General features: G+C 40.8%; 1 protein-coding gene across 12 annotated transcripts in view; it reads right to left on the bottom strand.

Annotated features, from left to right (window-relative positions):
• NHSL1 (NHS like 1) overlaps nt 1–15,377 on the bottom strand; it is a 246,724-nt gene that overhangs the window by 33,806 nt on the left and 197,541 nt on the right. For all 12 annotated transcript variants that reach the window (XM_086707991.1, XM_086707990.1, XM_086707987.1 and 9 more), the window contains exon 3: nt 6,604–6,731. In XM_086707991.1, coding sequence (XP_086564117.1) covers nt 6,604–6,731 — 128 coding nt within the window. The remainder of the gene's footprint in view (nt 1–6,603; nt 6,732–15,377) is intronic.

Genomic DNA, 15,377 nt, shown 5'->3' on the forward strand with positions numbered 1-15,377 from the left:
TCATACCTTTCTATGTCATTGAAGTTTACTGTTGCTAGCAGTTTCAAATTTTTATTTTCCTGGAGTCACCAAGTATACAAACATATCGTGTACAAAGAATGATAATTTAATCTCAGTCTTCCCTTATTTCTGAGCCTCTTACCCTACAACTTTTCTAATTGTTTTGGCCAGTTCTTCCCATACAATGTAGTAATAGTGACAAGTGAATGTCCTGTCTTACGTCTCATTCTAAGAAGAATGGCCCATGGAATAGCATGTTGGCTTTGGTGACAAGGCAGATACGTTTTAAGGTATGAGTATCTACTTGTTTCTATATTATGGAGTGTTTCTTATCAAGAATGGATGTTGAATTGTTTCAAATACCTTGTCACTATCTATGGTTTTGATCCGATCGTTCTCTTCAAATCTATTAATATATTAACATGTGATTAGATTAACTGATACTGAAAATCCTTGCATTCCTATTGGGATAAATCCAGGTTCATTTTTAAACATCTGTCTTGTAACGAGCTGTTAAATTATGTTTCCTAACGTTCTACTGTGACTTCTAATGATAATATTCATGAGTGGGACTGGCCAGCTGATTTTCTACTTTGTGTGGTCTTTGTTAGGTTTGATCTCAGGGTAAATCTAATTCGTTTGAAAAAAAAAAAATCACACCATATCCTTCTTTTTTTTTTTTTGCTCTGAGAAAGTTTCAAGCATTGGATTTACTTACTCTTTCTATTTTCTTTTCCTTTTGTTTGTTTCAAGTTTTTATTTAAATTCTAGTTCGTTAACATATAGTATAATCTCGGTTTCAGGAGTAGAATTTAGTGATTCATCACTTATATATAACACCCAGTGCTGGTCACAAGTGCCCTCCTCAATACCCATCACCCATTTAGCCCACCTCCTGCCCACCTCCCTTCCAGCAACCCTCAGTTTGTTTTCTAAAAGTAAGAGTCTCTTATGGTTTGCCTCCCTCTCCTTTTTCCCCCTTTCCCTATCTACTTACTCTTTAAAAGCTTTAGTGGAACCCTCTCTATGAAACCATCTGAACTTGATGCTTTTTGTAATTTGGTCCAATTTTTTCTTTTAAACGAGCTTCATTTTTCCACCCAGTTTTATCGAGATATAATCAACATAAAACATTGTGTAAGTTTAAGGCGTATAATGTGATAATTTGTTACATGTATATACTGCTAAATGATTGCCACAATAAGACTAGTAAACACGTCCATTACCTCACACAGTTACCATTTATTTTGTCAACCTGGTGTGAATTTTTGACAAAATTTCTCCATTTTTCAAATCGGAAATCAGTCTGTTAAAATACTCCCTCTCTAGAAGCTCTAGAGTCAGGTTTGATATATTATATAAATTAGAAAATCAGTTTCAACATTATCTCAACATCTTCCATCTAACACAAGATGGTACATACAACTTTTGTCCTAATCATAAAGTCATCTGCTTAAAAATGTTAGTGACTTCCATAGGGCACCAGCGTGGCTCATCTGATTCAGCGTTCAACTCTTAAATTCTGCTCAGGTTGTGATCTCATGATTCGTGGGATTGAGCTCTGCATCGGGTTCAAACATGGAGCCTGGTTGGTATTCTCCCTTTCTTTCTCCCTTTCTCTCTCTTCCATTCCCCCTCACAATAAACAAATAAACATTAAAAAAAAATATGTTAGTGACTTCCTACTAGCTATGCAATAACACCTAACTCCATCACTTACCATGGCTCCCCTGTCATCCCACCTCAGCCTCCTTCCACCACTACTCCTGTTAACATTCTTGGTGAACTCAGTATCCACAGAGCGGATCCATCCCTCATCAGTCTTTCACGACCTCACCTCCAACGTGCCCCAATGACCCAGTCTCAGAAACGTGCCCTGGACTTCATCGTCGCATAACATTGGATATGGGACTTTAGTAGGGGCTCTATAATTGATACATCTGTAGTATTTACTGAAGGTGTAAAGAGAATAAAAGCAGCAAGAATGTGCCCAACATTTTTGGCTTCAGCATCTGGTAGAACGGAGTTATACGGTTTACGGAGGTGGGGAAAACTATGAGAGGGGTAGGTGGGGATGTGAGAATGAACATTTTGGGATTTGGGTTAGGTTTGAGATGCCCATAAGATGGACAATAAGCAGCTAAATGCATGGGTCTGGACTGGCGATAGAAATTTAGGAAACTTCAGTGTCTGGAATTTAAGGCCATGGGTCTCAGTGGGATCACCCAAGGATTAAGCCTGCTTCAGAGGAGCAGAGTCAAACCAATGTTTAGATATATGGAATAGCATCCAACCATGACTGAGAAGCACTGGCTAGTGAGGCAGGAGGAAAACCAGGAATGTGTGGTCTCATGGAAACCAAGTATAGAAAGTACTTGAAAAAGGACAGTAAACTATGTCAAACACTGCTGAGAGGCTGAATCGGAGGGGGGCTGAAAACTAACTATTAGATTTGGGCAAGATAGACGTGATGAACAGACTTAACAAGACTGATTTCAGGAGCGTGCTAGGGATAAAAGTTTATTTGGAGGGGGTTCAGAGGAGATTGTGAGAAAAGGCAGTGTTGACCGCAAGTCTAGACAGTTCTTTGGAGGAGTTCTACTCTAAAGACCTCGAAAATATGGCAGAATTTGGAGAGGGGTGAAAGGTCAAAGGAGGGTTTCTTCAAGATGAAAGACAAGGTAGTTTGTTCATATAATGAAGAGTTCTGAGGCAATAAAGAGAGAGAATGGATTAGGGCAAAGAGAAAGGGGCAAATTGCAGGGATGAAGTTCTTGAGAAGTTGGCCTTAATCGTTCCACTGAAAAAATACTGAGTGTTGACTGCATGCCATGCCCTAATCTAAGCACATGGGTGCAAACAGGGCAGAAAAGAAGCAAGGACTCTGCACTCATTGCAATGGCAGGAAAGGGTGAGTAGGTGTAGGCATAGATGCAAGCCGTTCAATAGGTTTGGTTGTGAAAGGATATGCCTTCGGACTGCTCCCCCCGCCCCCCTTCACCCCACAGTGCAGTAGATATCACAGATGGTATCTGAGAGTAAAACAGAAAACATGGTATTTGGAGATTTGAGAAATATAATTTGGGCAGTGGGAGAGTGAACTGATGAGCTCATATGTTAGGACTGCTGGCACTTTAGGTCCGAGGTTAGGCATTTATAGCACAAGCAGCCAGTAAAACCTGGTGTTTTCCTCTCGCCTTGTTTAGTGAGCCAGGCTTTAAGCGCAGAGCAGAGGTAGAGCGGGATTCAAATGGGATTGGGCTCTTCCCGTAAGCGGCCTGAGGTGATCTCTGAAAATGGTTCGCTATTCCCTTGACCCAGAAAACCCGACAAAATCATGCAAATCAAGAGGTTCAAATCTTCGCGTTCACTTTAAGAACACACGGGAAACTGCCCAGGCCATCAAGGGTATGCATATCCGAAAAGCCACCAAGTATCTGAAAGATGTCACTTTGCAGAAGCAATGTGTGCCATTCCCACACTACAATGGTGGGGTTGGTAGGTGTGCCCAGGCCAAACAGTGGGGCTGGACACAGGGTCGGTGGCCCAAAAAGAGTGCCAAATTTTTACTGCACATGCTTAAAAATGCAGAGAGTAATGCTGAACTTAAGGGTTTAGATGTAGATTCTCTGGTCATTGAGCACATCCAGGTGAACAAAGCCCCCGAAATGCGGCGTAGAACTTACAGGGCTCATGGTCGGATTAACCCATACATCAGCTCTCCCTGCCACATTGAGATGATCCTTACTGAAAAAGAGCAGATTGTTCCTAAACCGGAAGAGGAGGCTGCACAGAAGAAAAAGATATCCCAGAAGAAACTGAAGAAACAAAAACTTATGGCCCGGGAGTAAACTCTGCATGAAATACATGCAAATAAAAGTAAAAACAGAAAAAACAAAACAAAACAAAACAAAACAAAAAAAACAAATGGGATTGGGATGTCTTCAGGAAGTGACAGAAGGAGAGCGGGGCCATCAGAGTTCCAAGTATGCACAAAGAAGTGAATAGAATTGTGGGTCCTGTCATCTAAGATGGGGAAAGATAACTGAGGCTGCGAAGAGGGTAATTTCTCACGGGGTCAAATAATTTTTGAAATGGGATTCTAGAGGGATCAAGCTGGAAAGACAATAAACGAAATTATCCCTGACTCTTCCTTTTCTCCCAACTTCAGCAAATTCTATAGGATCCACTTTCTTTTTTTTTTTTTTTTTTTTCAACGTTTATTTATTTTTGGGACAGAGAGAGACAGAGCATGAACGGGGGAGGGGCAGAGAGAGAGGGAGACACAGAATCGGAAACAGGCTCCAGGCTCTGAGCCATCAGCCCAGAGCCCGACGCGGGGCTCGAACTCCCGGACCGCGAGATCGTGACCTGGCTGAAGTCGGACGCTTAACCGACTGCGCCACCCAGGCGCCCCTATGGGATCCACTTTCAACATAAGCCTAGAATCTTCTCCGCTGCCACCCTGGTCCCAGCCCACATCAGCTATATCTTGCCAGGATTACTGCAATGGCCTACTGACTGACCATTCTACTTCCATTTTCAACTCCCCACAGTCTTGCCTCCATATAGTAGCCAGACTGCATCACATAGTAATTCAGACCACCCTGCTTACCACCTCAGTTCCTCCAGTGTCTCCCCATCTCCCCCAAGAACAACAAATCCAAAGTTCTCACCACGGCCGGTCAGGTCCTTCCTATGTGATCTGGCCCTTGGCTGTTTCCCCAAAGTCATTATTACCTCTCTCCCCCTTGCCCACCGCAAGCCACTCTGGTATCTGGCTACTTCTCCCACAGGATTAACCACACTAGGGTCCCCAGGCCTTTGTACTTACTATCTCTTCTTCCCAGAAGCTCTTCCCAAAGATATTCCCATGTGGTGTTCCCACACTTCATTCTGAGATCTGCTCTAATGACACCCTCGGAGAGCCCCCTCTCGAAAACTCAATCTCAAACAGCAGCCCGTCACTCTCAAACTCTTACTGCCAGTTTATTTTTCTTCATAATGTGCCTCACCACTGTGTTACATTATACTTGTTTACTGCTGTTTCCCCACTGAGGAAAGGTAAGCCTGTGAGATGCTGGATATGTTAATCAACCCGATTGTGATGGCCATTTCACAAAGAAAACGGATGATTTAAATATGTACAATTGTATTTGTCAATTACAATTTCAATAGGGTTGAAAAGTTAAATAAGAAGAGAACACAATCCTCACCATATAACTCACCTTTTGATTTCTATTTTCCTTATTCATATCAATGAGAAAAAAAAAAAACTTTAAAATTAAAAACCAGATCAATTTTGAGGTAGCTCCTTTTCCTGCTACATTATTTCCTAATACAGTATTGTGTATTTTGAGTCCCAGAGGACTAAGCTAATAAGGGAACATACTTTTTTTTTTAAATTTTTTTAATGTTTATTTATTTCTGAGACAGAGACAGAGCATGAGTGGGGGAGGGGCAGAGAGAGAGGGAGACACAGAATCCGAAGCAGGCTCCAGGCTCTGAGCTGTCAGCACAGAGCCCAACACGGGGCTCAAACTCACAGACTGCGAGATTATGACCTGAGCCGAAGCCGGACGCTCAACCGACTGAGCCACCCAGGCGCCCCGGGAACATACTTTTAAAGAGATAAGAAAAAATATTCTCAAATAAAAACCTGGGTTTTTATTAGAGGACTAAAAAATTATGGTAGTCAATTTCCCATTTTGATCAACTGTTATCCACCCTTTTCTCTGATGTTATTTATGTGGGGAAGGACAATAAATTTTGACTAATGTTCTCTAAGCAGTAATGCATTTATGCATTGACCTAATTCTACTGAAATTTCTTAGATTAAAAAATGGTTTCTAAATCAACACGTGTCCATCAAACTTTAAGTCCATAGTACTAAGTAGAATGAATTTAAAAAACCCATATGAGTCAAAATCTCTCTACATTTTTATCTGCTCATGGGGCTTCTATTACTGAGAAAATATATCTGCCTTAAGTAGTTTGTACATACTACAAGATATGGCATGAGAAGAAAGGCAGCCAGGGTAACACAGCATCTCCAGGTGAACTGACCAGTGCTATAATATTAAGTCAAAGTGCTGCTTCTGTTCAATCTTTCTGAGAAACACTGACTGCTTGTGAAAGAGTGACTTTTGCCTGTTATACTTAGAGCTCTTGTTTTAGGATCTGAGTGGGTTCTTGGTCATGAGAAAAAAAAAAAAAAAACCAAAAAACAAAAACAGGACCTTCAATTTTTCTACCCAAAAGAGAATATTCAAAATGCACAAATATACTGACTGATTGTGACCCTTTAATGAATTCCTTGAATCCTAACCTTACCTTTTTTTTTTTTTTTAATTTTAGACCGACTGTGACTTGCGGAAAAGTTGCAATCGTAGCGCTGAGAATTCCTGTGAACCCTTTACCCAGCTGCCCACAGTGTTAATTAACATGCTAAATAATCATGGTACCTTGGTCAGAATTAAGAAATTGAGATACCATTATTAACTGCAACCCTATTTTATTCTGATTTCACCAGTGTTTCAACTTATGTCGTTTTTCTGTTCTGGGACCCAGTCCAGGTTCCCATGTTGAATTGGGAAGCCTTACCTTTTGATCTGTTTCTTCATCTTCGTTTTGGTAATCATCGCAGAGGGGGTTGGTCCTGGCTGCAAAGGTCGGCCCCTGGGAGTAGTACTGTGAACTTCGGAAGCCATCCCGCCTCAGCTTATCACATTCTGCAGAGGGTACAGGCCAGGGAAGGGGTGGGGGAGGAAGGGCGTAAAAAACCAGAACTTGCTTGCTTCTCTTTATTTACCTTTTCTAGCAATATTTTCCTAGGCGTAAGATTTCAAAGCAATCATACTATTAATAATGAAAATGATGATCAAAACAACTAAGAGTTAGTAGATTACACACTACATACCATGTTCAAATGCTTTAATGGGATGATTACCTTTAGACTTCACAACAACCCTCTGAGTCAGGTTTAGAGTAATTAAATTATTTTCTCAGTAAATGTTATACAGATAAGCAATGGACTCAGAATATGAAACCGGGTTCTTAATTACTGTAATTGTTTATGCACGGCAGCGGATGATGCAACTGCTCATCAAAAAATACAAAACTTCGGGGCGCCTGGGTGGCTCAGTCGGTTAAGCGTCCGGCTTCGGCTCGGGTCACGATCTCGCGGTCCGTGAGTTCGAGCCCCGCGTCGGGCTCTGTGCTGACCGCTCAGAGCCTGGAGCCTGTTTCAGAGTCTGTGTCTCCCTCTCTCTCTGCCCCTCCCCCGTTCATGCTCTGTCTCTCTCTGTCTCAAAAATAAATAAACGTTAAAAAAAAATTAAAAAAAAAAAACCAAAACTTCTCGTGCTAAGCTTCTTATAGATTCCTCAGCTGGAAGGGACATGAGAAGTCACGGATTACAATGCCCTCATTTTATTTTTAGTTCTCAACCTAACTTTGATGCCAAACAGGCTATAATCATCGAGTGGAATTTAATGTGAAGCCGGGTGGCAGTCTGAGCCGTCTGCCAGACTACAGAGAAATACCTGGCACCAGCAAGTGGAAGGTAACCAGAAGCATGGCGCCCTGCTTCGCAGCAAGGCTGGGGCCGTCGGCTGCTCAGAGACCAGCAGTTCTCATTGAGGAGGGACCACTGTGCTAATTGCAATTACTCGGATCAGTGGGGGCAAGTGCAGCAAGAAAAGTATTAGTGGCTTTTTAAAGCCCCAAGAGATTTCTTAGTACCCAGCCAGCACCTTAGAGGAGGGTTTGCCTTGCAAAAGGGTTCACTCACCACAGGGTACCTTTAAATATCCGGCCATAAAGGAGTGTGAAATGTGTTTGGTTTGGGAAGGGTTCCCCTTCGCACAGCATGACAAGACTGTGCACCTAATGGCACCGAAGTAAAGTAGGGCATCTTCAGAGTTCCTCTGTAACAACACTAGGATCTGTGATTCTTCTCAGACAGGAGATGACGAACGGTCACTTTAGTGAAAGGATAAAAATTCTCCAACCGGGGGAAAAAAAGATCCTTACTCTCCTTTGCTACTTCACAGCTGGAGTGAATAAAGTTTCCAACCCAGAACTGCTAATCAGATTTTTAAAAACCCCATGGAAATAGTCATGAGGATCTTTTAGGATGTCAAACTAACTATAAAAATGCATTATGTAATCACAAGATAGCTGCTTCAGTTGCTTAGGAGCTAACTAATTTGTGGGCTCGGCTTGCAACCGCTCTTAATATGGAGTAAAAGGGAAAACTTTTTTTAAAAAATTCTGAAACTTCCAGAATACAACTTATTTTTTAATAAGGATTTATTCATATTAATCCTTTGCAGTGAGAAATACTTTCACATTTTTTCCAACATTAATAAGTTTTCTAAAAAAAATGTAAACAGAATGGTCAGAATTCTACTTTCCTTCTACAGAGAGAATATTACATAAAGCGTGATTAGTGTTTTTCACTGTTCTGTGTAGTTTTGGGATTCTGTAAGTATTTGATTTGATTTTCTTTAATTAATTACCTTAAAGTTAGGAGAAAAAAGTAATACTCAGTAGTTTTGCATTTCATTAACTTGTGTTGCAAATTAACTCTTCTGTGGTCCTATCAGCTGACGTCTCCTAAGCATTCAGGGTGAACCTTGTGTAACAAACCAATAAAAACTGTTACCACTTTAGAGGGAACACACCTCAACATAAAATGGGCCATATATGAAAAACCCACAGCTAGCATCATATTCAACGGCGAAGAACTGAGAGCTTTTCCTCTAAGATCAGGAACAAGACCAAGATGTCCACTTGTATTCAACATAGTACTTGCTGAAGGTCCTCGCCACAGAAATCAGGTAAGAAAAAGAAAAAAAAGGCATCCAAGTTGGTAAGGAAGAAGTAAAACTTTCCCTGTTTGCAGACGACATGATACTATATACAGAAAGCCCTAAAGACTCCACCAAAAAACTACTAGAACTGATACATGCATTTAGTAAAGTCACATAATACAAAATTAATTACGGAAATCTGCTGCATTTCTATACACTAATAATGAAGTAGCAGAAAGAGAAATTAAGAAAACAATCTCATTGACAACTGTACCAGAAAAGAGTAAAATATCTAGAAATAAACTTACCAAGTTGGTGAAAGATCTGTACTCCAAAAACAATAGAACACTGATGAAAGAGACTGAAGATGACACAAATAAATGGAAAGATATTCCACAGTCATGGATTGGGATAACTAATATTGTTAAAAAGTCCATGTTACCCAAAGCGATCTACAGATTTAATTCCTTTCCTTTCAAAACACCAACAGCACTATCCACAGTAGAATAAGTAATCCTAAAATTTGCATGGAACCACAATAGTCTCAGAAGAGCCAAAACAATCATAAAAAAGAAGAAGAAAACTGGAAGTCTCACAATCCCAGATTTCCAGATATACTACAAAACTACAGTAATCAAACCAGTATCATTCTGGCACAAAAGCAGAATTATAGATCAAGGGAACAGGATATAGAGGCCAAAAATAAACTCATGCTTTTATGGTCAACTAATCTTTGGCAAAGGAGGCAAGAATATGCAATGGGAGAAAGACAGTCTCTTTCACAAATGGTGCTGGGAAAACTGGACAGCGACGTGCAAAAGAATGAAACTAAACCACTTTCTTATACCATACCTAAAAATAAACTCAAAATGGATTAAAGACCTAAATGTGAGACCTGAAACCATAAAATTCCCAGGAGAAAACTTAGGCTGCAATTCCTTGACATCAGCCATAAAAACATTTTTCTAGACATGTCTGTCTCTTCTGGGAAGGGAAAGAAATGCAAAATTAAACTTTTGAGAGTACATCAAAATAAAAAGCCTTTGCACAGTGAAGGAAACCATCAAAAGAACAAAAAGGTAACCTACTGAATGGGAGAAGATATTTGTAACTGATATACCCAGTAATTGGTTAATATCCAAAATATATAAAGAACTTACACAATTCAACACCACCACCAACCCCCCCGAAATAATCCAATTAAAAAGTGGGCAGAGGATACACACAGACATTTTCCCAGAGAAGACATCCAGATGGCCAACAGACACATGAAAAGATGTTCAACATCACTCATCATCAGGGAAATGCAAATCAAAACTACAATGAGATATTACTTCACACCCATCGGAATGGCTAAAATAAAAAACTCAAGTGTTGTCACGGACATGGAGAAAAAGGAATCTGCATGCACTGTTGGTAGGAATGCAGACTGGTGCAGCCACTGTGGAAAACAGTATGGAGGTTCTTCAAAACATTAAAAATAGAATTAGCATAGGATCCAGTAATTCCACTCCTGAGTTTTTACGCAAAGAAAATAAAAATACTAATTTGAAGAGATATATGCACCCCTAAACTTACTGCAGCTTTATTTACAATAGCCAAATTATGGAAGCAACCCAAGTGTCCGTCAATCAATGAATGGATAAAGAAGTGGTGTGTTTGTGTTCGTGTTCGTGTGTGTACACACACACACACACACACACACACACACACACACACACACACACACACACTGGAATACTATTCAGCCATAAAAAAGAATGAAATCTTGCCATTTGCAACAACACGAATGGATCTAGAGAGTATAATGCTAACTGAAGTCAGTCAGAGAAAGACAAATACCATATGATTTCACTCATATGTGGAATTTAAGACATAAAACAAATGAACAAAGGGAAAAAGAGACAAAAAGAACAGACTCTTAAGCACAGAGAATAAATGGTAGTTAGCAGAGGGGAGGTGGGTTGGGATGGGTAAAATAGATGAAGGGAATTAAGAGGACACTTACTGGATAAGCAATGAAGTAATGTATAGAATTGTTGAATCATTATATTGTACACTTGAAACTAATATAACACTGTATGTTAATTATACTTGAAATGGAAAAGTAAAGAATTAAATGCAATCAGCCATACATATACACACACACACAAAGTTACCACTTTGTATCTACTTATGTTATAACTCATTATTTTCAAATACTTGACAAACAAAACAAAATAAAAAGTGAAGGCTAATATAACAAAATAAAAGTGAAGGCTTTTATATATATATATATATATTTTTTTTCAACGTTTATTTATTTTTGGGACAGAGAGGGACAGAGCATGAATGGGGGAGGGGCAGAGAGAGAGGGAGACACAGAATCGGAAACAGGCTCCAGGCTCTGAGCCATCAGCCCAGAGCCCGATGCGGGGCTCGAACTCACGGACCGCGAGATTGTGACCTGGCTGAAGTCAGACGCTTAACCGACTGCGCCACCCAGGCGCCCCTATATATATTTTTTTAAGATTTTATTATTTTATTTTAAAGCTTACTTATTTTGAGAGAGAGAGAGAGTGTGTGTGTGTGCATGAGCAGAGGAGAGGCAGAGAGAGAGAATGGGAGAGAGAGAGAATCCCAAGCAGGCTCTGTGCTGTCAGCAGTTTGTGAGATCATGACCTGAGTTGATATCACGGGTCAGACTCTCAGACGACCAAGTCACCAGGTGCCCCTAAAGATTTTACTTTTAGGTAACTTCTACACCAAATGTGGGGATGGAACTCAACCCTGAGATCAAAAGTTACATGCTCTACCAAAAAAAAAAAAAAAAACAACTTACTCTACCAACTGAGCCAGCCAGGTGCCTCAAGCCAAGGCCCTTTTGAACGAAGTCCTTCTGTTGTTCCAGTTAGTCTTTTCCCCCCACTAATAGACCCTACAAGAAGTATAAGTTTAAAATTACAAGCTTTTATAATATTGAAAATCTTTTTCATGTATTGGGTACCCCGTCAGATGTGTTTGAAAAGATTTCTTGCTGGAAAATAAGGAAGGGCTGTTGGGCTGGATCATCTCTAAAGCTGAGATAAGGTCTGATGTTTTTGGCAATATTAAAAATAGCTGACACGACTGGGTACACATTACATCTTAAAAGACCAAAACACTGCAAAATTATTATCCATGAAAGTATGGAAATCTGGCAAATATTAGTACTTCCACCATCACGTTTTGAGCCTAGTTTAAGAGACAATGCCCCTTTTTTCCATAATGAAGTTTGCGTCACAGAAATGTTTAAATAGTGGGATGTCAACTGAATTAGGATGCCGGGTCTAAGGTGAGACTGGGCAGCATACATTTATGGCAGATGACCAATGTTTTCACTCTTATCAAATTTCTGAAATCTAATAAAGTCATCAAATTCCACTGTCACTTGTCTTATTCCAACACTAGGGGAAATCTAGGAAAATGTCCTCTTGTCAAGTTGCAACAGCTCTCAGTTTCTAAAACCATGGCTTTGTTCATTAAATAGAGTTTATTGTCTGGAGAGTGAGATATAAGTAAGTGCAAGCCATCATGAATAAACAAAGACTTTTCCAACATTAAACTGAGAATAACTGCAAGGCAGAGCATACTTTAAAGCGAGCCAGGCCAGCAGCTACAGGCTAGAAATGAGATACTAAGTGTAATGGAAGATCTACCTTTAACACATACTCTTCTTGCAACAGAAATTTGGACTAAAGCCGACCTATTGTTCTCACGGTACTGCTTGGAGAAAGGTATCACTGTTCGTTGTATCCTCTGGTTTCTCAACCATAAATTTCCTCCTCTTTGCTTTCATGTCAAACTATTTTCTTTAGTGCAAGAACAGTGGACAAACATTCCTTGCTAGACCAAAGTTTTAAGTACAGAAGAAAAAAATAACGTCATACCACTGGATGGTCATTTAACCGTCTTATGAATTTAAACCTTTCTTGGCATCCAAACTTTCATGTATTTCGCTATATTAGACTGTTCATGTTGCTATTTTAGACATGTTAAAAGAGTCTATCTACTAAAGAGACTTGGGGGTACCTGTGTGGCTCGGTTGGTTGAGCATGTGACTTCGGCTCAGGCCATGATCTCACAGTTGTTGAGTTCGAGCCCCACATCAGGCTCTGCGCTGACAGCACGGAGCCTGCTTTGGATCCTCTGTCTCCCTCTCTCTCTCTGTACCTCCCCTGCTTGTGCGCTCTCTCTCAAAAATAAACAAACCTCTAAATAAAATAAATAAAATAAAGAGGCTTGGAGGAGTTATTCAACGTAATTTCTCTGCTGGAAATTCTCAATGAATTTCCACGCTCCATGCTTTACTTTTCAGTTTACTGAATCAGTCACGGTTAGCTAGAATATGCAGCAGTTACAAATAGTTCCCAAACTTCAGTGGCTTCAGAAACTAGGAGAACCTTTGCTGCACGCTGTCCTGGTATAAGTAGGGCTAGCAGGAACTCTGCTTAGCACAGTCACTTGGGGACTGGAAAGAGGGAAGTACCTGTCTTCATCGGTCACATGGCGGCACGGAGAGAACGTGGTGACTCTCACACTGGCTCCTAGGGCTTCTGCCAGAAAGCTTTACTTTCTTTACTGACTCTACTCTCATTTCTTTGGCCAAAATAAGCCATGTGACCATATCTAACTTCAGAGGGGACTAGAACGGGCAATCCTACCTCGTGAACAAGGAGGGAGAGGAGAATATTCAACAACTATTCAAGTGACTCTTCCAGACAGGGATAACGCTGAATCTCAGATTTTCTGGATCCCTATTATGCTTATTTCATGTTTACTTCAATCCTTCTTGGATGAGGTTGAGAGGCTTTTGGTGGGGAATCTGCAACAGCAATGAAAAGCTACTCTCTGTGTTTCAGGAACAGGAAGTTAACTATTGGGAGGGATTCTACATGGAGAAGCAGTGGAGTGTCTGGAATCAAGACAGACCTGGCCGTACTAGGGGGCGTACTAACTGTGACGTCTAGGGGACAACGCTTGAACCTGCTGGAAACTCGGATTCCACCTCTGTAAAGCCAGGACTTTACTCAACTCAGTCTCGGAAGCTGTCATGAGATTCATTCAACAAACAACTCTGAGCGCGCTGCTCTCTGATGAGAGAGCTGAGGTAACGATATGTCAGAACTTTGCACAGGATCCTCCCCATGGCCAGTACTCAGAAGATGGACACCGCTTCTGGAATCTACCACATAAACCGTAACTACCTCAAACTCTTCTACTTTTAAAAGCCAGCGAGCAAGTCCGCAAGATGTGCTTGGCTGCACAATTCCTCAAGATACCACAATTTTACCAAGCCTTTGGCTATATCTTTACCAAAATATCATGAGGCTACATTTCTTTTCCTAAGAAGATGTGTTAGGTACTCCTAACCCCCGGTACCTGTGAATGTGACCTTATTTGGAAATAGGGCTTTTCCAGATGTAATCATGTTAAAGTGAGGGCATTAGGCTGGGCCCTACTCCAACAAGACTTATGTCTTTATAAGAAGAGAAAACAGAGATCATGGGGCCATGTGGAGACACAGAAACATACAAACACAGAAGGAAAAAAGCCCGTGAAGACAGAGGTAGAGATTAGGAGTGATGTAGCCATAAGCCAAGGAATTCCCAGAGCCCCCAGAAGCTGGAAGGGCAGGAAGGGATTCTCCCCTCGAGGTCGGTGGGAGCACGACCCCACTGACACTTTGATTTCGGATTTCTAAGAGAAAAATAAAGCAAGGAAGGGAATAGGGACTAGCATTTGTAGCAGGTCTCACTGAGCGGTGATTTCTGAGCAAAGAAAGTATGTCCCATCAACCTGAGAAAGAACTAGAGAAAAGTACAGTTTGGGGTGAGAACAGGAGACATGGCCAGATAGGTAAACAAGGGACAGACTATGTTAGGGCCTTGAGGGTTCTAAGGACTCTGGCTTTTACCATGAGGCCAAGGGACAGCCTCTGGAGACTTGGAACAGAGAAGTGACATGATCTTACTTGCATTTATCACCTTCTTCCTGCTTACCCACTTCCCTAAGATGCCAGGACTCAGCTCAAAGTCCTGATACTGACACATATATTCCAAATAAACCACAATAGGAGCTTGATTGTTATCTACAGGAGGAGAAAGCCAATCAATCATTCAGTGATGCCAGTAAAAGTACATGGACATTTTCATCACCGAATGGTATAATGCACCAGAGTTGATTGTTTCATATTTATAAATCTATAAGAGAAAACATACACATAGCGAAAAATTTCCTGAATTTATTATAAAGAGTTTGAAATATACTCAAAGAGAACAAAGTTCTTACCTTAAATAAATGGCTAATAAGCCCGACTTGCTTAAATGAGAGGGAAAAGGAGGAACAGTAGAAGGAGAGGAGACACTGGGGTCTTCTAGTCCCCAAAGAAATGATATCGTATGATAAGGGGATGCTAAAAGGAAAAAAGTGAGGGGCGCCCTGGGTGGCTCAGTTGGTTATGTGTCTGACTTTGGCTCAGGTCATGATCTCATGGTTTGTGGGTTTGAGCTGCATATTGGGCTCTACACTGACAGTGCAAAG

Source organism: Puma concolor, chromosome B2 (genome assembly GCF_028749965.1).
Source record: "Puma concolor isolate L17-30 chromosome B2, mPumCon1.1.hap2, whole genome shotgun sequence".
NCBI lineage: Eukaryota > Metazoa > Chordata > Mammalia > Carnivora > Felidae > Puma > Puma concolor.